Source organism: Neovison vison, chromosome 4 (assembly GCF_020171115.1).
Source record: "Neovison vison isolate M4711 chromosome 4, ASM_NN_V1, whole genome shotgun sequence".
Classification (NCBI taxonomy): Eukaryota; Metazoa; Chordata; class Mammalia; order Carnivora; family Mustelidae; genus Neogale; species Neogale vison.
Window position 1 is genome coordinate 3,283,297 of NC_058094.1, and position 23,963 is coordinate 3,307,259.

Sequence of the window (23,963 nt, forward strand, 5' to 3'; positions counted from 1 at the left end):
CGAGCTCCCGCCTTGAGTTGGGGAGGTTATCCCGGTTTATCCAGGGGGCCCAGCACAGGCACGGGCGCCCATAAATGAGGAAGAGGAAGCAAGCGTTGGAAAGGTTCAACAGCAGGGTAGGCAGGAGAGCTGGCGCAGTGGTAGGGACTCCGTGCGGATTTCTGGCTTTGGGGATGGGACAGGAAGCCTCTGGAGTGGACCTGGACCCCTGGAGCAGCCAGCAAGGGAACAGGGTCTCAGCCCTAAACCTGCCAGGACCTGAATCCTGCCGGCAACTCTTTCCCTGGTCTGCTGGACTCAAGCATGACCCAACGGTAAGACAATAAATCTGAGTGGTTTTAAGCCTCTAACTTTGTTCCGGTTCATTACGGCTGCGATAGAGAAGGAGCACCATCCGTGCGAGCCAGGGTTCGGTGCCCATCTCCGCCTTGAGCTGCTGCACGGGGCCCCAGCCGCCCGCCCTGCTCTCCCGAATCAGCTCGAGGACCATTTTCCACTGTCTCTGGCTGGAACATGGGCAGGACGGTGGAGCCTTGAAAAGGCCAAGCATATTTGGCTTTGTGCCCAAATAAAGCTCTGGTTATGAGTGTACTTGCTTAAAAAGAAAAAAAAAAAAAGCCAAGTGCTGACCCACTTTTTCCTGACTGCTCGGGCTCAGACACGTCCCTCTAAAAGGAAATTTATTTCCAGCACACACTGTTCCCAGGGCTGACATCCACCCACCTCAACTGGAAGGAGAAGTACTTAAGAGAGCTCTCAGGGCTGGCCCCCAACCTCTGATAACGGAACAGAAGTTCTGCAAAAAGCTTGCTTTTTTTCCCCTTTGTTTGTTTGTTTCTTAAACTGCATCAGCCTGACCGTGGACGGGCTGGAAGTTTGGTGTGAGTCAGACCCTCTAGGCGGGAGAAATGCCGCATGGTGTCTGGCCCACCGGGCAAGGTCCCTGGGTGACCCTGCAGCTCTCCTGGCCCGGGCCAGGCCCAGTCAGGGGAAAGCGTGGGCCTGGAAGCCGGCCAGCTTCTGCATCCATATGGGCTCTCCTCCTCTCACTCACGGGGAGACCTCGTGAGCAGCCTCAGTTCCTCCATCTGTCAAATGGGAGTTGGAACCATTTCCTGTTGCTGGGGTAACAAGTCACCGCCACTCAATTTCTTCAACAGGGCAGATGTGTTCTCTTAAAGTTCTGGAACACAGCAGTCCTGAAATCCAAGGGTCCATGGGGCTGGGTTCCCTCTGGAAGGTCTACAGGAGAATCCATTCTTTGCTTTTTCCGGCCTCTAGGGACGTCTGCCTTCCTTGGCTTGAGGTCCCCTCCTCATCCTCACAGCAGGTAGTAGAGCAAACTTACTTGAAGCTTCAAGTCATATTCCTGGGGCACCTGGGAGGCACAGTCGATTAAGCATCTGCCTCTTGGTTTCAGCTCAGGTCATGATCTCAAGGTCATGAGACTGAGCCCTGCGTCAGGCTCCCCATCCAGTGCAGAATCTGCTTCAGATTCTCTCTCCCTCTCCCTCTGTCCCTCCTGCTTGCACTCTCTCTCTCTCAAATAAATAACATAGATTTAAAAATAAAGTCATATTCCTGTTCCCCTTCCTACACCAGATTTTATTTATTTTTGACTGATCATCTGACCTAGTTCCTTTTGATAAAAATATCTAGGGGCACCTGGGTGGCTCAGTTGGTGGGCAGCTGCCTTCAGCTCAGGTCATGGTCCCAGGGTCCTGAGATCGAGCCCCGCATTGAGCTCCCTGCTCAGCAGAGAGCCTGCTTCTCTCTCTCTCTCTCTCTCTCTCTGCCTGCTGCTCTGCTTACTTGTGCTGTCTGTCTCTCTGTCAAATAAATAAATAAAAACATATCTTTAAAAAAACTACAAAAATTGAAATAAAAAAGAAAGAGTCTTCCGAAGCCCAGAAATTCTTAGAATTAGAATGTTTTTCTACTTTGTTGACTTATTGCTAAAGTTGCTATTGGCACACAATTGACCAAAACATCACAAATATAAATTTTGAGAAACATTAAATTGACATAAAAGTTTTATTGGAAATAAATCTCATAATAAAATAAATGTGTTAAAGTTATTTTATGAATCCATAAGTACTTTTCTTAAGGTAAACGCTAAGCCCAACATGGGGCTTGAACTCACAAACCCAAGGTCAAGAGCTACACGCTCCACTGACTGACCCAACTGATGCCCCAAATATTTTTTGCTTGAATGGGAAAGACTGAACAGTAGTCTTATCCCTCATTTTAGTTTTTGCGTGTAAATGTTGAGAAATAATACGTAGATGGTCCATCCCTCTCGATTCTCCAGACACCTAGAACAAAAATCAAATGCGGATGTAAGACCAAAAATCATTTGTAGTGCTCGATCAGCTAACGGCTCCAGAGGACTTTCTCCAGTTTTGTTGAAAAGAAAGTAACTTAAAATAGTCGGTTTGCAAAATGATTTGTTACCCAGTCATTAAAATCATTCACGCGCTCAGTTTCCGGGCAGACTACCAAGAGTTCACAATTTCAGGGCAGGGCTATCAAGAGTCAGCAGGTGGCTCTTAAATATACTTGTTACTCTTTGACTAAGAGACATCCCGTTTAACCCAGAATACTCAGAAGAAGCTGGGAAAATTGAAATATTGTTAGTTCCAGCTCATCTTTGCCAAGTAAAAACAATAATGTTGGGGCACCTGGGTGGCTCAGTGGGTTAAGCCGCTGCCTTCGGCTCGGGTCGTGATCTCAGGGTCCTGGGATCTAGTCCCGCATGGGGCTCTCTGCTCAGCAGGGAGCCTGCTTCCTCCTCTCTCTCTGCCTGCCTCTCCATCTACTTGTGATTTCTCTCTGTCAGATAAATAAATAAAAAAACTTTAAAAAAAACAATAATGTTAATTTACACTATCCAATAATATTTTGGGAAATGTCCATGAAACTAATTGTCTACGGAGTCCGAAGAAGGCTACGAAAATTTTTATAAAGTTACATGTGTGTGTCTACATATAACACTGAACGGTCAGAAGAAAAGTGAAACTTTTTTTTTTTTTTACAAAAAGAAACTTGACCTCTTCTTCATTGAAACCATGCAAAATAGGCAAATGAGTTACAGTCTGAGCTGGGAAGGGGTAAAAATAACTCACAGACCCTTTCTCACTGCTGAGAACAGTAAAGACCAACGAAAGTCTTTGTCGAAAATTGTTTCTCCCTGGCACACTTTTCACACATCTCAGAAGTTCTAACTGTAAAAAAGAATTATTCAACGCTTAGAAATGAGGCAGAAAGTTTACCATTTGCGTTTTCCAGCCTCTCAGAGCTCAAGTAGTGGAATCTGGGACTTCACTTGTGTTCTGAGGGCAAGCGTTCCATTCTAGAAATCTGATAGAAATGCAGGATTCTGGGCAAACCAATGTTGTGTGGTAGAGATACGAGCGGGAAGATTACAGTCTGAAACGTACGACTTTGTTTCCTATTCACTTTGCAGTCTTGTTTCTGTAGTAATTCTTCCAGGGGGTTTATATTTGCTTCTCCTTGTATCCTTTTTTTTTTTTTTTTAAGATTTTATTTTATTTATTTGAGAGAGAGAGACAGTGAGAGAGAGCATGAGCGAGGAGAAGGTCAGAGAGCGAAGCAGACTCCCCATGGAGCTGGGAGCCCGATGCGGGACTCGATCCCGGGACTCCAGGATCACGCCCTGAGCCGGAGGCAGTCGTCCAACCAACTGCGCCACCCAGGCGCCCCTCCTTGTATCCTTTTTTGGAGACAGTTTTACTAGCTGTTTCCTTCGGGAGCAGCGAAGTTTGATAAAGCTTCATTGTGCGCATTTGCTACCAGCTTTGACAGTACCTTATTACCTATAACAACATGTTCCCGTTTTAAGTGTGGAATTCCAGGAGAGCTGGATGGAATGAACACACCCGCAGAGACGGCACAGAGCACGGACATTTCCGTGAACCCCAAGCATCCCTGTGCTCCTTCCCAGTCAACGTCAGTCTTGGCCTCAGGCAGCACAGGGTCCTTCCGTGGCGGGACGGGACATCGTCTCTTCCGGATTCTCAAGTACACAAAGGCATTGGCTCTTCCCTGTCGGACTTGCTGTCACCAGCACCCCGAGGACGGTCCCCAGCCCTGCAGCGCAGATCGGTGCTTTGTTCCTTCCTAGTACTTTGTCGTGTCCCCTTTTCCTGTTACTTCCCATTTGTGACAGTTAGGAGTGAAGCCGCCGTTACCGTCCCAGAGCGGAGTTTTCGCTCTTCCTAAGAGGGGAACGACTGGATCCCACAGCAAGTGCACGTGCGGGGCATGGAAATGTCCAAACCTTATACTGGAGCCTTGGTAACACGTTCTATTCCTGCTCAAAACAGTTCTCTTGTTTGGGTGTCTGGGTGGCTTCGTTGGTTAAGCGTCTGCCTTTGGCTCTGGTCATGATCCCAGGGTCTTGGCATGGAGTCTCGTAGGGGGCTCCTTGCTCAGTGGGGAGTCTGCTTCTCCCTCTCTCTGCAGCTCCCCCTACTTGTGCATGCTCTCTCTCTGATAGAAAAAGAAAAAAAAAAATCTTCAAAACGTTTCTCTTGTTAACCTTTTGCCGGTCTGATGTACGGTGCCCCAGACAAGGATCTAGAAAGGGGACAGATGGGTGTTTTTCCCTGACCCAGGCGCGCCCCGGGGGCTGAGCCTGGGAACTTCCAGGCAACTTCGGGGGAGCTCTTCCCAGCTCTCGCCTTTCCAGTCTCTGTCTCCTCGACAGTAGTGAAGCCGTGGTCTTTGGGCGACCCCGCTCCGGGCACCCCAGGTAGGACGTGGGCGATCCCACTGAGCTCCTCCTCGTCTGCCTGCGCTGCCCGCTGCCCGACGCGTTCTTACCTTCTCCCAGTTTTCTAGCTGTGGACGGGGAAGGGTCCATCTGAATGCTGCCGTGCTCCCTGTATTAGCTTTTCGCTTTTTGAAAATTATACTTTTATGTAACTGCTAGGTAGATACGGAGCTAAGGCCTGAGGTTTTGCCAGGAAGCGTCATTTCCACTTTGGACATTACCGAGTTTTTCTCTTGGCTCTTAGAGACTCTCCCTCGGGTGGGGGTGGAGGTTCATTTCTCCCAGCACAGAGGTAGTCTCAGGGAATTCAACTTAAAGAAAGCGGGCATGCGGACATTGGGATTTTCAATGGGGAGACTGAGTCCCTTAAAACAAGAGACAAGGCACAGATTTCTTAGTGTCTGTCATGTTGTAAGCACTCTGTAAGTGGTGGCTGTTACTAGCTCCACATGATAAAGTGAGTGAGCTTTACCTGAACGACTTTCTTTGGAGTGTGCTGCTTCCTCCCGTGAGGCCTCTGGGGTCTGTATGCTGTCCTTGCTGGCCCAGGGTTTCCGGTTCTAGCCTGCTCCCCTGGCCTCCAGCCCATATTCCAACATCACTGCATTTTACTCACCTAACAACCTTCCACCAAAGCCCTTACCCGTCCTGGTTCCTGTACTAGAGGTGAAACTCACAGACCCATGTGTGAGTCAGAGACTTGTCAACCACGGCACAGGGTGGGTGGGGGTCTTACGGCAGAGAGACACAGCAGGCTGGAGGGACCCCTGAGGACAGAGTCACTTCCTTTGCTTACAGAGTTGGAGTTGGGACAGCTGCAGAGGACAAAGGATTTGAGTTCATTTTTTTTTTTTTTTAAAGATCTTATTTATTTGACAGGGAGTCACACAGCGAGAGAGGGAGCACAAGCAGGGGGAGTGGGAGAGGGAGAAGCAGGCTTCCTGCCAAGCAGGGAGCCTGATGGGGAACTCGATCCCTGCACCCTGGGACCATGACCTGAGTCAAAGGCAGACACGCTTAACAACTGAGCCACCCAGTTGTTTGGACTTGAATTCAGATTAGAATCTGAATTCTGATTGGAAGAGCCAGTAGAAATCTGCCCAGTGGGGAGAGTAGGAAACAGAAAGAATAGAATCTGTGAGAACCTATAGGGGCGGGGGGAATGACATCCAGAAAACTGAACCAAGGGGTGAGGCTGGACGGGTATAGACCTGGAGCAATTTTTAAAAACCACCTTATTGAGATCCAAGTCACAAGGCACCCCAGGCGCCCATTTAAGAGGACCATCTGTTGGTTTTTAGTATGTTCAGCATTGCACGCAACCATGGGGAGCTGTTTTTGAAGCCCTTGTAAGGTCCCCTTGAAGGTGGCACTCCTGGGGCTCCCTGAAGGGACTTTTAGGGGTTGTGTGGGTACATAAGGACTCACGAGGAGAAGCTGGGGCAGCATTTGGGTCCGGGCAGAAAAGAAAAGCTAGAGCAGGGTTCCCCGGGATTGTGAAGGAGGGAAGGAGCCCCCCCCCCACAAGCTGCAGCTTCTGTAACTGAGGCTGTGTCTTCACGTTCAGAGCAAAGGGGACACCAAGAGTGTGTCCCTGGACCAGGCTGGGCTCCCAGAAGTCCTCCCCTCCGGGAGCCTCAAGAGGCTTAACTGAACGAGACGACTTGCACGGAACGGATTTCTTACGCTGCCCCAGCAGTGATCTTGATGAGATGATGATGGGAGGGAATTGCTCTGCACGTACACGCTGTTCTTCCCTTTCCCGGGCCATGCAACTAGCTGCTCTCCAAACCCGACTGTGCTTTTAAAAAAAATACACATTTTAAGTCCACACCTCTGGTGTTCTCGTTCAGTACCTCTGAGTCAGCTCAGGAAATCACTGTGTAATTTTAACCGCTTGGACCTTCTTTGGAATTCTCTTTTTAATGATTTTTCAACAACTGCAAACTTAAGTCTCAAGTACAGTGCGGGTAACTTATTCCTGAACCATTTTCGTGTAAGTGGTTGACCTGTAGTCCCGAGACCCCTAAAGAGGTGAGTGTGTATTTTCTACAAACAAGGACATTCTCCTGTGTGACCACAAGACAGCCACCAACTAAAGAGCATTAACATTGATAAGGTTAGCATCCTCTGATCCTCAGACTGGGGTCAGTCAAGTCACTACTGTTCCTTTTCTTTTTCTTTTTTTTTAGCAAAGTGATCTCGTCCAGGATCATGTGTGACTTTATTTGTCCCGTTTATTCTTCTCTAATCTGGAAAGGTTCCTCAGTCCGTCCTCGACTTGCAAGACCCCAACACTTGCTTTCGAAGATCACAGGTCAGCTGTTTTTTGGAATATCCCTAATTTTGCCTAATCTGTTGTTTCTTCACGATTAAACCCAAGCCATGCGTCTTTGGCATGGAGACCGTAGAAGTCATGCTCTGCTCCTGACTATGCTCTATCAGCTGCTACATGATTTACATTCGTCCTGTTAGCCTTGAATTAGTTTGATCTGAATCCTCTTTTTAATTTTTTCTTAAGTAATCTCTGCTCCTCATGTGGGGCTCAGACTTAGGTCTCCAAGATTAAGAATCACATGCTCTACTGACTGAGCCAGCCAGGAGCCCTTCCTCTTTTTTTTTTTTTTTTTAATTGAGATGTAATTGACACGGAACGTTGTGTAAGTTCAAGGTGTACAACTTGTTAACTGATTCACCTAGATATTGCAGTAGGGTGTTACTGTTGTGTTAGCTGGCACATCCCATTCCCTGATGATCATTTCTTTTCTTTTTGTGGTGGGAACACTTATGATCTAGTTTCTCAGCAACTTTGAAGTATATAGTACAGCCCTGTCGACTATAATGAACTCATTCATCTTCTGATTGCATGTTTGTACCCTTTGACCGACACCTCTGCAATTTCACGGACCCCAAGCCCCTGGTAACCACCATTCTGCTGTTTCTGCAAGTGATTGGACTTGTCTTTCTTTGCTTCAGAGAAAGAAGTAAAGAAATGGCAAAAGTATGGATAACGGAGGTTAAAAATACCCTTCCACTTGATTGAAATGTTTTGAATAATTCCATCGATGTTGTTAGAGTAACTCAGATAAATCCTGTATCAAGTTGTCAGAGAGCAGAGACAGAGTCTCAGTCTTTGCTTTAAAAATTAGCCTTCATGCTTGGGGCACCCGGGTGACGCAGCTGGTTAGGTGTCCGACTTTTGATTTTGGCTCAGGGTCGTGATGTTGGGGTGCTGGGATAAAGCCCACCTTGGGCTCCATGCTCAGTGCTCAGTGCTCAGTGGGGAGTCTGCTTGGGATTCTCTCTCTTCCTCTTCCCGTTCACTTTTTTCTCTCAAATAAAAAAAAATTTTTTTTAAAGATTTTATTTATTTATTTGACAGAGAGAGATCACAAGCTGGCAGAGAGGCAGGCAGACGGGGAGGGGGAAGCAGGCTTCCCGCTGAGCAGAGAACCCGATGCGGGGTTTGATCCCAGGAACCTGAGACCATGACCTGAGCTGAAGGCAGAGGCTTTAACCCTCTGAGCCACCCAGGCACCCCTCAAATAAAAATTTCTTAAAAATAAATTAGCCTTGGGGCGCCAATTATATATGCAAAATATATAAAATATATAATGTAATATAATATGAATTCTCAAACCATCTAGTACAAAAATTCAGCTAAATCTCTTGTGAGTTATTCCTTAGCTTCCATCTGTTCTGAATTTGCTCAGAACTGACTGAACCAGGCTCCCCTGACAAACTGACAAAATGCAAGGTTTTGGAGGCAGTTTAAGGCAATTAGATCCTGACTCAGGCCAGACAAGGATTTTTTTTTTTTTTTTTGAGGCGCTACTAAGCTTGTTCCGCCACCTGGCGGCCGCAAATGGAATTGCAGTCACTCATGTTTCCCGCTCCCATCCCCACCTTCTCAGAAATTTTCTTAAAAAAATTTTTCCCCCTGCAGCACCTGGGTGGCTCAGTAGGTTGGGCGTGGGACTCCTGGTCTTGCCTCCGTGCTGATATCGGAGTTGTGGGGTCAAGCCCTGCATTGGACTGTGCGCTCAGTGTTGGAGTCCTCTTGGGGTCCTCCCCTCTCCCTCTGTCCTTCCTCTTGTTCACTGGTACACACCCTCTCTCTCTCTAAATTAAATCTTAAAAAATAATTTTTTTCTTAAACTTGATTTTGAAATGTACAATCTGAGAGGGGGCAGGGAAGCCATTGAGCCTCTGAGTCTTCAGTGGGGTCCTAGGGGCACAGTTTAAGATATTTTTTAGGGGCGCCTGGGTGGCTCAGTGGGTTAGGCATCTGCCTTCGGCTCAGGTCATGATCCCAGGGTCCTGGTCCATCCTGGCATCGGGCTCCTCGCTTAGCGGGGAGCCTACTTCTCCCCATGCCCCTCCCCCTGCTTGTGTTCCCTCTCTCGCTGTGTCTGTCAAATAAATAAAATCATATAAAAATAATTTTTTAAAAATGTAAAATCTGATTTTCTTAAGTTGGATATATTATAACTGATCCCTAAATCTCTGGTTTTACAAGTGACCATCATGCACTGGTGAAAACTCTTAAGTATTAGTTGCTCACATTTATAACTTTTCAGTCTTCGATGTATGTAGTGTATGTGTATGTGTGTGTGTGTGTGTGTGTGTGTGTATATGTTTGGGGATGTTCTTCTTCACTGACTCCAAAACTTACTGCTAATATATGAGAGCCGCTGATGTAGATGCTAGCACAAACAAGAATCATGTCAATGTCAAATTAGTGTTTCTAATTATACTCTGTGAAGCAGGAAACCTCTTTATTAATCTGGAAAAGAAAGGATCATAACAGAGTAAATAATACTTGTGATCACCTATTATCTGCTAGCTGATCACGTCATTTCTGAGAAAATGTCACAGTGCATTTGCATCGTTTGAAATATAGTAAGTTAGTCATTACCAAGCTGTGTGATAATCATTCTTGAGATTCCTGTGGATGTTAAATTCGCCAGTGAAAGTCTGGTGGGAAAAAGCTCATTATGTAATTTCAAAGTATCTTTTCACCAATGAGTCATTAATCACAGCAGAAGTAGTCATGGCTTTGCAGCGGAGAGACAGCCGATTCCACCTTAGCCAAGTGGTCCAAGTTATCCCTTTGGGACAAGCCAACAGTATGTGCCCACGGACACAACATACGCACAGGGCTTGGCTTACATCCTTTCTATGGCATTCTGCAAAAAATACATAATCTGAATTTATTCATGAGAAAGGATTAGATGAGCTCAAATTGAGGAACATTCTAGAAGACAGCTGGCTTGTATTCTTCCAGCACGTTACAGACATGAAAGAGGCTGAGAAACCGTTCCAGATAAAAGAACACTGAAAAAATGCAGGACAGCCGATTGCTCCGCGGGGTCCTGGACGGGGAGACGGCTCCTGAGCACACAGCTGGGGTCTACTTATACCCCAGCACACGATGGCGGCATACTTGTGCACCAGCACACGACTGGGGTATACTTATGCGCCAGCACACGAATGGGGTATACTATGCACCTCTCCGTCCCTCCGGAGAAGACAGCACAGATCTGGGAAGGACGGAGGTCGCTGGCGAGGACGCCGGGAGTCCTTCCACGGCCCGTGCGGGTTCTCCGCGACGGCAGTGCCCGGAGCAGGGGTTCCCGCGGACCGGCTCTCCGCGGACGAGGAGCCGGTGTTCCGACAGGAGAGCGCGGGGCTCTGCGCGGGGGGAGCGCACGGAGAGCTCAGGCCCCGGGTCAGAGCCGCGGCTCCCGGCGGGTGGGCTGTCCGAGACTGTCCGAGGCTCCCCCCGGGCGCAGGGGCCCGCGTACTCCCGGCGGCATAACCGCGCGCCCCCAGGGCAGGCCTCGGGTCCCCTTCTGCCCGCGGCGCGCGGACCCGCGCGGGGACCCGGCAGCGGACGACGCGCTCGAGACGGTAGGCGGGGCTCGGTTTCCAGGGCGACGGGACCGGAACCGCGGGGCTCGCGCGCGCTCGTCACTTCCGGCCGCTAGTCGCCGGCCCTCCAGCCTGCCTGGGTTTCCGAGCGGAAGCCGCTCTTCTCGGGGAGCGGGGTTGTTGCAGGGAGCCGGGAGCAGCCGACCCGACTGTGGTCCTGCGGGAGGAGCTGTGGGGGCGCGGGCGGGCCTGGCTCCCGTCGCCCACCAGAGGCTGTCACAGCCGTCCCCGGGACCGCGGCTGTAGAACGCCCCGCGGCGGCCGGATCCGGAGCATGCGCACTCCCGCCGGCGCGGGCTCGCGAAATCCGCTGCTCCGGGATTTCCGCGCAGCCGGTGGGAGAGCCGAGGGGCGCGCTGGGGGCGTGGCGGGGGGCGGGGGGCGCGGTGCGCGGACGGAGGCGTTGAGGGGTCGGTGGGGAGCCCCGCGGGGAGCCGCTGTGTACCGCGGCGGGCTCTGCGGCTCGTTCCGTCGCTCACTCACAGAGCGGGTCGATCCGCTCGGCCTTCCCGGGGGCGCGGCGCGGGGGTCCGGGACCCGACTGGCCCCCGCGCTGCCTCCTCGCTTCCGGCGCCACCTCACCGCCTCTGCCCTGCACTAGCGCCGGGAGGCGACGGCCGCCCCGCCCCCCGCAAGGACCTCGCCCGAGAGCTCCTGCCCCGGGGGCCGCGGTCGCCCTCGGCAGGGCCCGCGCCGGGAGCCTCGTCGGTCGCGGACGCTCCCGGATCCTCGCGGGGCCTGTGAGGCCTGGAAGCAGCTTCGGGGCTGCCCGGGTGCGGGGCCCCGGCTCTGCCCCGCGTCGGCTCCCGCGACTTCGGCCTTCCGCGCCGCCCAGCGCGGGCCAAGGCCGTTCTTCGCGGGCTCGAGGCGGAGTGGCTCTGAGGGGAAGGAGTTGGTCGGCCCAGACCGGGGTTGGCGCTCCCGCCGCGGACCCGTGCAGCCGGCCCGCCGCGTGGGACGGGCTCGTGCGCCCGGCGTCCCGCACTCGGCGGCGCGGTCACCCGCCGTCCGCTCCCATAGGGCGACCGGTGCGGGAAGGGTCTTCCCAGGGCTCCGTGAGACCTTTGTACAAGCGCGGTGCCCGTTACCCGCCGGGGGAGGGGGCGCTCCCGGGACTGGACGGGAGAGACGGTTTTCCGGCCGCTAAACGCGCAGGTGAGTGAGTCGCTCCCGGTCGGCCTGGGCGCGCGGACACGGCGCGAGCGTCGGAGCGGACCGCGGGGCAGCGCAGCGCCCCCGCGCCGGAAGGAGTCAGACCCTCCGTAGCACCGCTGGGGGCTCACGGTGGGCTCTGCCCAAAGTGCCCCAAATGTCACCCAGCCACATCCGTTTTAGTCAAGACAGCAGACATAATGTGGGCCTGCTCCAGGCCAGTCAAGACCTGGGGTCCCCCTGTCCCAAAGCTGCAGGAGTGGCGTGTGACGTCATCGAAGTGGAACTTGAGTCTCCCACTGTGTCTCAGAACGTTTTCTCCTCCCTGATTGTGTGGAGCCCCGCTGACCGCCCCACGAAGCGATGGGCCCCATTCTGCAGGTGAAGACACTCAGGTGGTGTCGCTGGGGCGGGGCGGGGTGGTGCTTTGACTGCACTTTGTGACTCGTTTCGGGGACAGAGCTCAACTCCACAGTCTCCGGGGCATTGGTTCTCGTCTTCGGGACTCCATGAGCTGATGATTCGGGGAAGCCTCAGATTCTGCCTCGTGTTACTGGCGAACTTCCTTTTTTAAGAATTCATTTCTTTGCCATCTCTACACCCAGTATGGGGCCAGAACTCATATGCCAAGATCAAGAGTCACGTGCTCCAGCTGGAGAACTTTCTATTAGAGCTCTGTATCACCGAACTTTCCACCCCCGTTAGGACTCTTGTGGAGGATCTGGTGTGGGTGGGAGGTGGGACCTGATTATTTTAGAGGTTCCTTCCAGTCCAACTTGAAGTGTCTACAAACTCCTTGAGAGCAGGTTTTGCTATATTCTTTGAATTATGCACATTCAGGTGAGACGTGCAGGTAATGTTAAAGCTGTGAAAGGTGTAACTCCAGGAGCCAGACAGCCCAGGGTGCCCCCTTGGGTCAGTTTAATGCGAGCCCCTACCTTCTCTGAGCCTCAGTCTTCAAACGGATAAAAATGCAGGATAGTCTCTTTCTCTCACAGATTTGCTGGAACAATAAATTGCTGTCAGTGAGCACATTGTAAACAAACATTGTACTAAAATAGCAATGTTTCCTTTTGCCAGCTTTCAATATTGCTTTCTGAATTGCTTGCTTTATCCATTTATAAAGAGACTAGGGACAGAGAAGGACTATGGAAAGAGCACAGGCCATGGCATCAGACAACCCTGGATCTGAATCCCTAAATGACACAAGCCACTTGTGCAACCCCAGCCAAGTGGTGTGTCCTTTCCGGACCGCAGCACTAAGAATAGTACCTTGCATGGAACTTAGGAAGACAGAGGGAGCGGCATAGTGGAGCTCTGTTTCCTGCACACAGACCTCCATCAAGGGTGGCTTTTGTAGTGTCTGTTTTCTCTGTCAACCTGCATTCTTAATGCCACAGAGCAGCCCCCATGGGCATCCTTCTGTGGTGTGTTGGAGGCACTCTCTCTCAGCGTCTGGGGACCTCTGTGGAAAACCCTTCCGGCTCTCCCGCATGCTGGAAATCGGCTTCCCCTGCTTTGCCCTGAAGATGTGTTGTGCTGTAACTCATCCTACTCTTTGGAAAACAGTTCAGTAAAAAATTGATTTTCCACTGACTCTGGGCAGGGAGGGATGAGGGATAGCATATTATTATTTTGTTAAAAAATATGAATGAGGGGCGCCTGGGTGGCTCAGTGGGTTAAGCCCCTGCCTTCGGCTCAGGTCATGATCCCAGGGTCCTGGGATCAAGTCCCGCATCGGGCTCTCTGCTCAGCAGAGAGCCTGCTTCCCTCTCTCTCTCTCTCTGCCTGCCTCTCTGTATACTTGTAATCTCTGTCTGTCAAATAAACAAATAAAATCTTTAAAAAAATGAATGAATATTTTGTTAAAAAATATGAATAATAAGTCATAAAACAGCACTGGCCCATAGCAAAGAGTCAATAAATGCTTGCTGGCTGACAGCAAAGGTGATGGCCCTTCTTTCGTGCCTGCTGTATTTGGTGAGGGAACGATTCTTGTTTTCCAGGACATTAAATTTTTTTTTTTTTAGAGTAGGTTCCATGATCAAGGGTGTGCCTCGAACTCGGGACCCTGAGATCAAGAGTTGCCTGCTCTACCGACTGAACCAATCAGGCGCCCCTGAAAACATTTTTTATTTGAAACAAAACAAACAAACCAAGAACAACAGAAAGCTACGCGGAAAGAGCGTCTTCCCCCGCCATCCCCTTCCCTCAGCCCTTTTTGGAGGTGACGCTGTTGACAATGTCCTTTCCAAATCTTCCCCGACGTGCTGCGACGCTCTGAGGTCCGCACGTGAATGCCGCTTTCCGCACCCATTTTTAACACAAGTTGAAATCCCAAAGTGGCTTCTGGCCTCGGGAACAGCGGCTCCCACCCGCTCTGTGCTGGGCCGCTGCGCTCCGGGAGCGCCTCCAGCGGGAGACCCGGGAACCCGACTCCGGCGCCCCCTCCCCGCCCCAGCGCCCAGGGCTGCGCGGAGAGCGCGCGCGGGGTCTCGCCCGGTGTGCGGAAGGGGCCCTCGTCCAGCCACGGGCAGTTCTTCACGCTAGTGCCCGCGGGGGTTGGTCTCCGCGGCGCAGGGGCCGGCGGGGCGCGGGGACGGCCGCCCCTGTGTCCCGGCCCGCAGAGCCGCGGAAATCCGAGCTGCGCGCCAGGAGGGTTGGAAACCGGCGCGGCGACCGAGGCCCTCCTCGGCGCGCGCGGCTCCTCCCTCCCCTCCCAGCCCTCCTCTCCTCTTCCCTCCCCTCGCGCGCAGTTCCCCGCGTCCCTCCCAAAACCCGGAGCGGATTGCCGGCCCGGACCGCCCCCGAGCATGCGCAGGAGGGTGCCGGCGCGGCCGCGGGTCGGAAGCGCCGGCTCTGAGTAGGGGGAGCGGTCGCTGAGGCTGCTCCGCCCCGCCGCCCGCCAGGCCGTTGGCTCCCGCTCCGGGCCCGGGCCGCCGGCTGCGTAAGTGCGAGGTGGGGGGCTGCGGGGCGGGGGTCGCCGGCGGCGGGAGGGCTGCCTGTGTGTGGCGGCGAGCGAGGGCGCGAGTCAGCGCGCACCTGCCGGGCCGGGTTCCTTCACCCCCACCCCGGCCCGGGAGCCTGCCAGGCGCCCGCTGCTCACCTGTGCGGGCCGTGCCGGCACCTGCCGCCCTGGAGCCCCGGCCTTGCTCCCCGCGGCGCGCGGCCGCGGCCCCCTCCCCATTCCGCTGCCGCGTCCCGGCCCCTGGGCCGCGTGGGGTCGGGGGGCCCCCGGCGCGCGCTGGTGTCCCCGCAGGGCGGCCCGGCCGGCCCGGGGCTACCGTCCTGTCCCGGTCACCCTCGCTCTCCCCGGGGTCGAGAGTGCCTGAGACCCAGCTCGGCGGCCCCAGGCGCTGCGTGCGGGGACGGGAGCCTCCGGGGTCAGCGCCGTCCGAGCCGCGGGCGCCGGGGGGAACGGAGCGAGCCCGCGCTGCGCTTGTGGCCGCCTCCCCTCGCGGTCCGCGCGCGCTGCCCGGGCCGCCGCACATGCCCTCTGACCTATACCCTCTGGTGGTCGGAGGGGCTGCTCGTTGGATCCCGTGCTTTTACAGCGACGGGGACTAAAATGTGGACCGCAGGGCTGGCCTTCGTTCCCAGTGAGCCCAGGGCAGGGCTGGGACAGGCTCCGTGCATCGGCGCCCCTCCCCCGACTCTAAACTAGTGACTGTCAGTGTTTGAGAAACGGTGACCGCCACTTCCTCGTCCAGCCCAGCTAGTACTTGTTAAGGTGAAAGGACCGCACTCCGGCCCGAGGTGGGAGACCCAGGAGTCTCGCCATACTCGAGATCCGGCAAGCCTGTGTGCGTGTTTTTCTTAAACCGCGTGGCAGAATAGTAGTGGAGACGGACCGAAGGTTGTCAAGAAATGTTTTTTTAAAAATAACTGCTTTATTGAGGTAGCATTCACCAAACCACGGAAAACACCCATTTAGAATGTAGGGTGCCGTGGCTTCACTACACCCACCGTCGGGGCCATCCCCGTGCCAGCACGTTTTACCACTCCAAAAAGAAACTCCTCCCTGCTTGGCAGGCCCTTCTTCTTCTGTCCTGCAGCCCCCACAGCCGCTCATTTACTTTCTGCCTCCAGGGGTGTACATGCTGTGGGCATTTCATCTAAACCGAACCTCACACTGTGCGGCCTCTGGTGATTCCCTCCTTTCCCTGAGCATCCTGTTTGCAAGTTTCCTCCAGGCAGCCGTAGGATCACTACTTTGTTCCCTGTTAGGGCTGAGCGATGTTCTCCGTTTGCATGGACCACATTTTGTTGTTCATTAGTTGATGGGCGATGGTGTTTCCATTCGTAGACCATTAAGAGCTATGAATATCTGCGGACACATTTTTGCGTGGACATGTGTTTTCAAACCTCTTCGCTCTGTAACGAGGAGTAGAATTGCTGTTTTTATGGTACGCCTGCATTTAACTTTTGGGGGAGCTGCCATGTTGAAGAAATATGTTTTTGATTTTTTTAAACCATTTTTTTTGTTTATTTGAGAGGGAGAGAGAGAGAGAGAGATGGAGGGATGAAGGGAGGGCAGAGGGAGTGGGAGAACAGGCTCTTAGCTGAGCCAGGAGCCCAAAGAGGGGCTCAGTCCCAGGACCCCGAGATCATGACCTGAGCCACAGGCAGACCAGACCCTTAACCAGCTGAGCCACCCAGGCGCCCCTGTTTTTTGATGTTCTAATATTTGTGTTAGATTAGTCTCAGACACTAGAACTGGCTCAGTGCCAGGTCTTGTTTCGTCAGCTTCTCCCTAGAAGAAGCCAGTGGAAAAGCGTGGATGCTGGCTCCTGGCCCCAGTCCGTCATCTGCCAATGAGGACACCTTGAGCAGAATGACTGAGCCTTATCTCATCTGTACGATTGAAGACAGTGATACTCTTTTCTTGGGACTGAGGGGAATTCTAAACAGGACACGTGATAGCCCAGTGAATGTCCTCTCTCTACCTTACATGAGACAGATTTCCTCTGGTGTGAGATGAGTATTTTGAATTTGGGGTAAAAGTAGACAAGGAGTTTGTGATACTGAGCTGCTTCCGGGAAAATTCTTGTTTGAGGTTGTGAGGTTTATTGACTCGTGGCACACATTGGGTTGCTGGTGTCTTTTCAGCGCCGAGTCAGAACGGGAAGGGACCCAGAGGGCTCATTTAGTTCAGAGTGAGTTCGTTTGGATCTCATAGATTAGCAAATTTCAGAAACCTGGAGGGTCAGTAATGGGGATGTCAGTTTTCGCCCAGATGGAACAGTGGGAAGATAATACCGTCCACTCTTGCTAACATTTCGTAAAAGCAAGAATGTTTTAATGCCAAAAAATATGGAAGTTCATTACCTAACCATAAATTACAATACTAGTTAATATTTATAAAGCACTTTCCAGGAGCGCCTGGGTGGCTCAGTCGTTAGCGTCTGCCTTCATCTTAGTCATGATCCCAGAGTCCTGGGATGGAGCCCCGCCTTGGGCTCCCTGCTCTGTGGGAAGACTGATTCTCCCTCTCCCAGTCCCCCTGCTTGTGTTCTCTCTCCATCTCTCTCCCTGCCAGATAAATAAATAAAATATTAAAAACAAAGCACTTACCAAATTTATCTGAGTTTAATTTTATGAGAAGTTCATGTACTGTTCTACTTTCTCTCATTTTCTTCAGACTAGAGAAATTGAGCACCTGTCGTGAGACCCGGGCCCAGGACCCGCGTGCCTTATCTTCAGGGGGATCTGCAGCTTTTTTTTTTTTTTTTTTTTTAAAAATAAGGATTTTATTTATTTGACAGAGAGAGAGAAATCACAAGTAGGCAGAGAGACAGGCAGAGAGAGACAGGGGAGGAAGCAGGCTCCCTGCGGAGCAGAGAGCCCAACATGGGGCTCGATCCCAGGACCCTGGGATCACGACCTGAGCCGAAGTCGGAGGCTTTAACCCACTGAGCCACCCAGGCGCCCCAGATCTGCAACTTTAATACACTTGCCTCTCTGTGCCTCCCGTTCTCTGGCTCACAGAGGAAGGTATTTGCAGGACCAGGAGCGTAACCCGTGTGTGGAGGACGGGGCGGAGTGTGGCCTCTGAGACTGGTTGACCTGCTGACAACTAGACTGTGAGCTCCTTGAAGTTGGACCCTCTCCCTTTTTTAACTCTTGAAAAATATTTTTTAAAAAGATTTTATTTATTTATTTGAGAGAGTGAGAGCATACAGAGGGAGAGGGAGAAGCGGGCTCCCCGCTAAGCAGGGAGCCCGAGTCAGGGCTCGATCCCAGGACCCTGAGATCAGGACCCGAGCCGAAGGCACACGCCCAACTGACAGAGCCACCCAGACGCCCCTAACTCTTGAAAAATTTTGAAATACAGACTCTAACAAAGCTGCCTGTGCTGTTTATGTATAGTTTAAAGAATGGCAGGACAGGTATCTCCATCTGACTTAACTTACGATGCCTCTCTCTGTCCCGAACTACACTCCTCTCTGCCCCCCAAGTAACCAGTCCCCAAATTTATTTTTCTTTATAGCTTTACTTTGTGTGTAAATATCCCTAAGCAATAATTATGTAGTGTTTCCTGTTTTTGAGCTTGATGTAAGTGGATTCTGCTGCTTGTACTGACCCATGATCTCCTTTATTTGCTCATCCCACTGTTAAGATTCCGCTGTATTCCTGCAGGGTCACTCTAGGCCACTCATGTTCAGGGTTCTGTAGTACTCCATTGCGTGAGAAGAACACAGTCTATTTGTCCACTGTCCTGACAGTGGACATTTGTGTTGTTTCTAGTTCTGGCTTCTTTTCTTTCTTTCTTTCTTTTCTTTTTTTTTTTTAAGATTTTATTTATTTATTGGACAGAGAGAGAGAGATCGCAAGCAGGCAGAGAGGCAGGCAGAGAGAGGGGGAAGCAGGCTCCCTGCCGAGCAGAGAGCCCCATGCGGGACTCGATCCCAGGACCCTGAGATCACGACCTGAGCCGAAGGCAGAGGCTTAACGACTGAGCCACCCAGGCGCCCCACTAGTTCTGGCTTCAGGGATCCTTTGTTTATGCTTCTGCCATTCACATGCCCGAGTTGCTCTGGGAGGGGAATTCCTGGGTGCAGGACATAGCAGTCTGTATGCCCGCTGTCCTATAGGACAGTTACTTTGATCTGTATCTTCGTAAACACTTGGTGGTTCTCATACTTAAAATATTTTGTCTGTGTAGTAGCATCGTTCACCGTGGCCCAAAGCTAAGATCAAGCCCAGTGAGCTGTGATGGATGAATGGTTAAACAGAATATGTATACAGTGGGCTGTAAGCATTGAAGAAGGAGGAAATGCTGATTTCCTCCCCCAACGTGGATGAACCTTGAAGACCTTCTGCGTAGTGAAATAAGCTAGTCTCGCAAAGACACAGAATGTCTGATTCCACTTACATGAGGGACGTGGAGCGGTTCAGTTTGTAGAGGCAGGAAGTCAGAATGGTGGCTGCTGAGGGCCAGGGAGAGTGGGTGTGGGGAATTTACCAAGTACAGAGGACCGGGTCGGGGACGGCGGGTGCGGTGGGGAACTTCTGGAGATGCTTGCCCAGCAGTGGGAGTGTCCTTAATGCCCTAGAGCCATGCACCTAAAAATGGTAGAACTTCTGTCTATTTTACCACAATACAATTTTTTTTTTTAAGATTTTATTTATTTATTTGACAGAGAGAGATCACAAGCAGGCAGAGAGGCAGGCAGAGAGCGAGAGAAGGAAGCAGGCTCCTGGCTGAGCAGAGAGCCCGATGGGGGCTCCATCCCAGGACCCTGCGATCATGACCTGAGCCGAAGGCAGCGGCCTAACCCACTGAGCCACCCGGGCACCCCCACAATACAATTTTTATTTTGTCAATTTATTTTGGGTGTGAAATGGCCTGTCACTATGGCTTTAATTAGCTTTTTCCTGGTTGCCGTTGAGGTGGGGCACCCTTCTGTACCTGTCCTTGCCCTTTGAGGTTTGTCTTCAAAGATGCCTCTTTGAGCGTCTTGCCTGTATCCTGACTGGGGTCACCGATGTGTCTTCTGCTTACGCAGGGATGGCCCATTGTCTCGTGTCACATACGGGAGACTCTGCTTTCCTCGCCCTACAGTGGCCCTGCTGTTATTTCAAGTTGCCGTGGATGCGTGGGTCTTGTTCTGGGTGGGATTACATTCCGGTTTTCTTTTTATCCCTGGGTCAGCCCTGCGCTGACTGCAGCTTTTTATTTGGTCTTTTTTCCCCACAAAAAGGTACTGAAATATTATTCATCTGTCACACAGGTGACCCATTTAAATCTACAGTGTGGCGGTTTTCGGTGGATTCACAGAGCTGTGCAGCCGTCACCACCATTCTGGAGTATTTCGTTGCCCCCCAAAGAAACCCTGTAGCCTGTCGGTAGTTGCAGGTGTATCTGATCTTGCTCTTGGGGGGAGGTAGGGGGGTAGGTGGGGGCATAAATGCTCTCCCCCTTGGTGGGTCTTCTGAAGTTTCTTGGTGATTCTGGCCATAAACTCTTTTGTTATACTCCACCAAAAACCAGGTAGGAGGTCTAACCAGAATAGCATGGAGTCTGTATATCCAGCTGGGGAGAATTGATGTCTGTCTCCCCTTTTCCTCATGAGCGTACCTGGAACACTGTCTCTTCTTCTGTACAGAGCCTGGGACATGGGAAGTCCTCGCCCAATGCTGGGGGCGTGAATGACGAGACTTCAACCTTGTTCATTTCAACCAGAGCCTTTCACAGAAGGGAAAGCCTCGGTGACTCTGTGTGACTCAGGGTCATGCAGAATGACAGCTAGGGAGAGAAGCAGCTCAAGGGACTCGGTGGCTGTGGTCAGTTCTCTGCCCCCTGTCGCTAAGGAGATAACAGCCTCCTTTTCCCTAATAACGTGTGCTGCTCGGCTCCTTTAAATGTCATTAATTCCGTCTTATCTGGAGATGGCTGTCCTTCGGGGGGCCTCGCTGTGATGTGAGCACGTGTTAACATGTGATGTGAGCACGTGTTAACAAAGATGTGTGTGTGGCAGCGCTCGTGGCTCCTCTCCTGCCCAGCCCAGAGTGCCCGCTGAGCACATGCTGGAACCAGGAAAGTCCTAGCACAGGTGGGAATTTCCATTATGACTCGCAATTCCCAGCTTCAGTAACCCGTGGCACCTGGATAGAGCCCACTATCCTTTTGGTGATCCAGATCAGTGGGTTTGATCCGATAAACTGAATGACTTGATGAAGCCTCATTGCACGGTATGTGGAGGGAGGGCCGGTCTGCCTGTCCTCCGTCCCAGGGAGAGCTCCCACATGGGTTTGGTTCTTTCCGAGGGGGTGCAGAAGCCACTGGTCAGAGGACGACCTTCCTCTGACCCGTCCTCTCCGATCTTGACGGGTGATAAGCCTCTCTCCGCCCCAGGTTCCTCATCAGTAGGGCGGAGGCGGGGGCGGTGTCACAGAACGGTGTAGGTGAGGGAAGGTGCAGAGGAGCCTTTCCCGTCCGGGGTAGACTGAAGGTCAAATCCCGATCTTCTGATCCCACTGTGGTTCTTTGCTTTCTGTGCTGTTGAGGGGATGAGGCAGCGGTGCCTTCGTTCAGGGAGTGCTTTCGGGCCCTGACTCTCCGTTGGCATCCGGCTGGGTGTTGGAAATAGAAAAGAGGCCACCCCTATGCCGCAGGAGCTCAAGGCCTCGTCCAGGCGCTGTGGTGTTTGGGGAAGAGCTGTGGTTGCCAGGTGCAGAGCCCCAGGGACAGAGGGCAGCCCACGGCTCTGCGCCCCCCACCCCCCGCACCTCGCAGGTGGATCACGTGAGAACCACCGCATCCCAGGGTGGGCCAGCAGCCTTCACAGCCGTGCGCCCCTAAGTGCCCTCGTTCTCTCCGGCAGAGTCTTCAGGATGAGTGTCCCTGACTACATGCAGTGCGCCGAGGACCACCAGACTCTCCTCGTGGTGGTGCAGCCTGTGGGCATCGTCTCCGAAGAGAACTTCTTCAAGATCTACAAGAGGATCTCCTCCGTGAGCCAGGTCAGCGTGCGGGACTCCCAGCGGGTGCTCTGTATCCGCTACAGGCACCACTACCCGCCTGAGAACAACGAGTGGGGCGACTTCCAGACCCACCGCAAGGTCGTCGGCCTCATCACCATCACGGACTGCTTCTCCGCCAAGGACTGGCCGCAGACTTTCGAGAAGTTCCACGTGCAGAAGGAGATCTACGGCTCCACGCTCTACGACTCCCGGCTCTTTGTCTTTGGGCTGCGGGGAGAGATCGCCGAGCAGCCGCGCACCGACGTGACCTTCTACCCCAACTACGAGGACTGCCAGACGGTGGAGAAGAGGATCGAGGACTTCATCGAATCCCTCTTCATTGTGCTCGAGTCCAAGCGTCTGGACAGGGCCACCGACAAGTCCGGGGATAAGATCCCCCTTCTCTGCGTCCCGTTTGAGAAGAAGGACTTCGTAGGACTGGACACAGACAGTAGGTAAGTTCACCTGGAGGCCCAGAGGCCTTGTGCTTGGCTTGGTTCCTGACGTCATGAAGGGAGAAGCAAGGGGTAGATTTGATGTCTCAAGGGGGAGGCAAGCGTGAGCCATGGTTTTCAGACTTCTAGAAACGGGACAGCCTTGGTTAAGGGGAAATCTTTTAGGGTTAGTGTGTGTCCTTACTCCCCTGTTTCAGCCAGCCCTCCCCGTGGGACCCCCAGGGCTGCTGTCCACGACAGTGGCCACCTGTGGCTCTTGTGGACCAGAGGGTTGGCTAGTCTGAGCTGAGATGTGCCGTAAGTAAAGTGCACATCAGTTACTGAGACTTAGTATGGAGAAAAGAAAATATTTTGTTAATCTTTTTACATGTCAAAGTGATCATATTTTACATACATTAGGTTAAAGAAAATATTAAAATTGGTTTTAGTTGTTCCTTTGTACACTGCGGCAGCCAGAAGCTTTATGTACGCGGCTCCCATGTTATTCTAGTTGGACAGCGCTGCCCTCGTGTGCAGCTGGAAACTTCTCTTCCATCTCATCCCTTTGATTCACAGTGAGGTGTTGGGCCTGGAGAGGCGGCTGAACTAGGAGCTGGCCCAGCTCCTGCCTCCAGGGCTGGGAACTGGGCATGGGTCAGGCCCTTCTTCCCAGCTGATAGCTCCAGGGTCCTAGTCCTCGCGGACAGCCAGCCAAGGCGAGTGCCACGGTGTCAGGCACGCTGCCAGGGACTTCCCAAAGAGCTCCTTCTGCCCACGGCTGTGTGTCTCTCTTCTCTGTGTCACAGGGGCATCAAACAGAGCAGGGAAAGGCCAGACCTCACATTTCTCCTGAGATGAAGTCAGCAGCTAAGCTTTGCACTGGAACTGCAGCGTGCCCTCCTGTGCCCTTTGCTTCCCCTGTCTGTCCCCGGCGCTGCCTCCCTGTGCCGTGGCCACTGTGGTGTCCGTGCACACAGGAGGAGGATGCGTAGGTTCCTTGCTTCCCTGGAGGAGGTCCCCGTCAGCTAGGAGAGTGTGGGGCTTCATGACTATGGGCACCAGGTCCCTCCTTCCCCTCCTGTAGAATGTGGATGAGGGTCTTATGGGTGAGTACTGAGTGACCTTGTGTCCCGTGGGCACAGTGGCCCTGCAGAGTAGGTGCTTAGCATGTTTCTGGAATTTACCTGAGATCAAACACTGACTTGCCATCTGTTGCTCAGTTGGAGGAGAAAATGTCACAGAACTGAGAAAAACAGGCCCGGGCCAGCCCTGCGAGGGGCAAGCACAGAGTGGCCCAAGATCCCCCCCAGAGTGCTTTGCAGGGTCTGTGCTGGTTTTCTTTCCGCACAGACATGTGTGTGTGTGTGGCTAAGGGAAGGGCCCGTTGCACCCACGATCTGTACTCCGTCCTCGCAGTGGCCCTGAAGTCAGGACACCCACCTTGGAGCTGGGGTGGTGAGGCGGGGGAGCCCGGGCAGCCGTGAGGGGTAGCCACGAGGGGCAGCCAGGCCTTCTCCAAAGCCACCCGGTGACCTCCCCTCACCACACGGGCCAACCCACGCTTAGCCCCTGCGCTCCCGAGCCCCTGCAGCCTATGGCGTGGGCTGGGACCGGCCGGTCCCCGCCGTATAGACCAGCAGCTGAAGCCTCGGAGGCGGCCAGGGATCCGGCTCTGACCCTCT

The 23,963-nt window shown here is 52.8% G+C and overlaps 1 protein-coding gene across 3 annotated transcripts in view; it reads left to right on the forward strand.

The window, feature by feature from the left end:
• Positions 1-23,963, forward strand: part of TRAPPC9 (trafficking protein particle complex subunit 9) — a 521,456-nt gene that overhangs the window by 17,683 nt on the left and 479,810 nt on the right. For 2 of the 3 annotated variants that reach the window (XM_044244892.1, XM_044244894.1), the window contains exons 1-2: positions 14,743-14,828; positions 21,709-22,302. In XM_044244892.1, the coding sequence (XP_044100827.1) occupies positions 21,719-22,302 (584 nt within the window). In that variant the 5' untranslated portion in view covers positions 14,743-14,828; positions 21,709-21,718. Of the gene's footprint in view, positions 1-14,742; positions 14,829-21,708; positions 22,303-23,963 lie in introns of those variants that run through there. The other variant, XM_044244893.1, reaches the window with a different exon arrangement.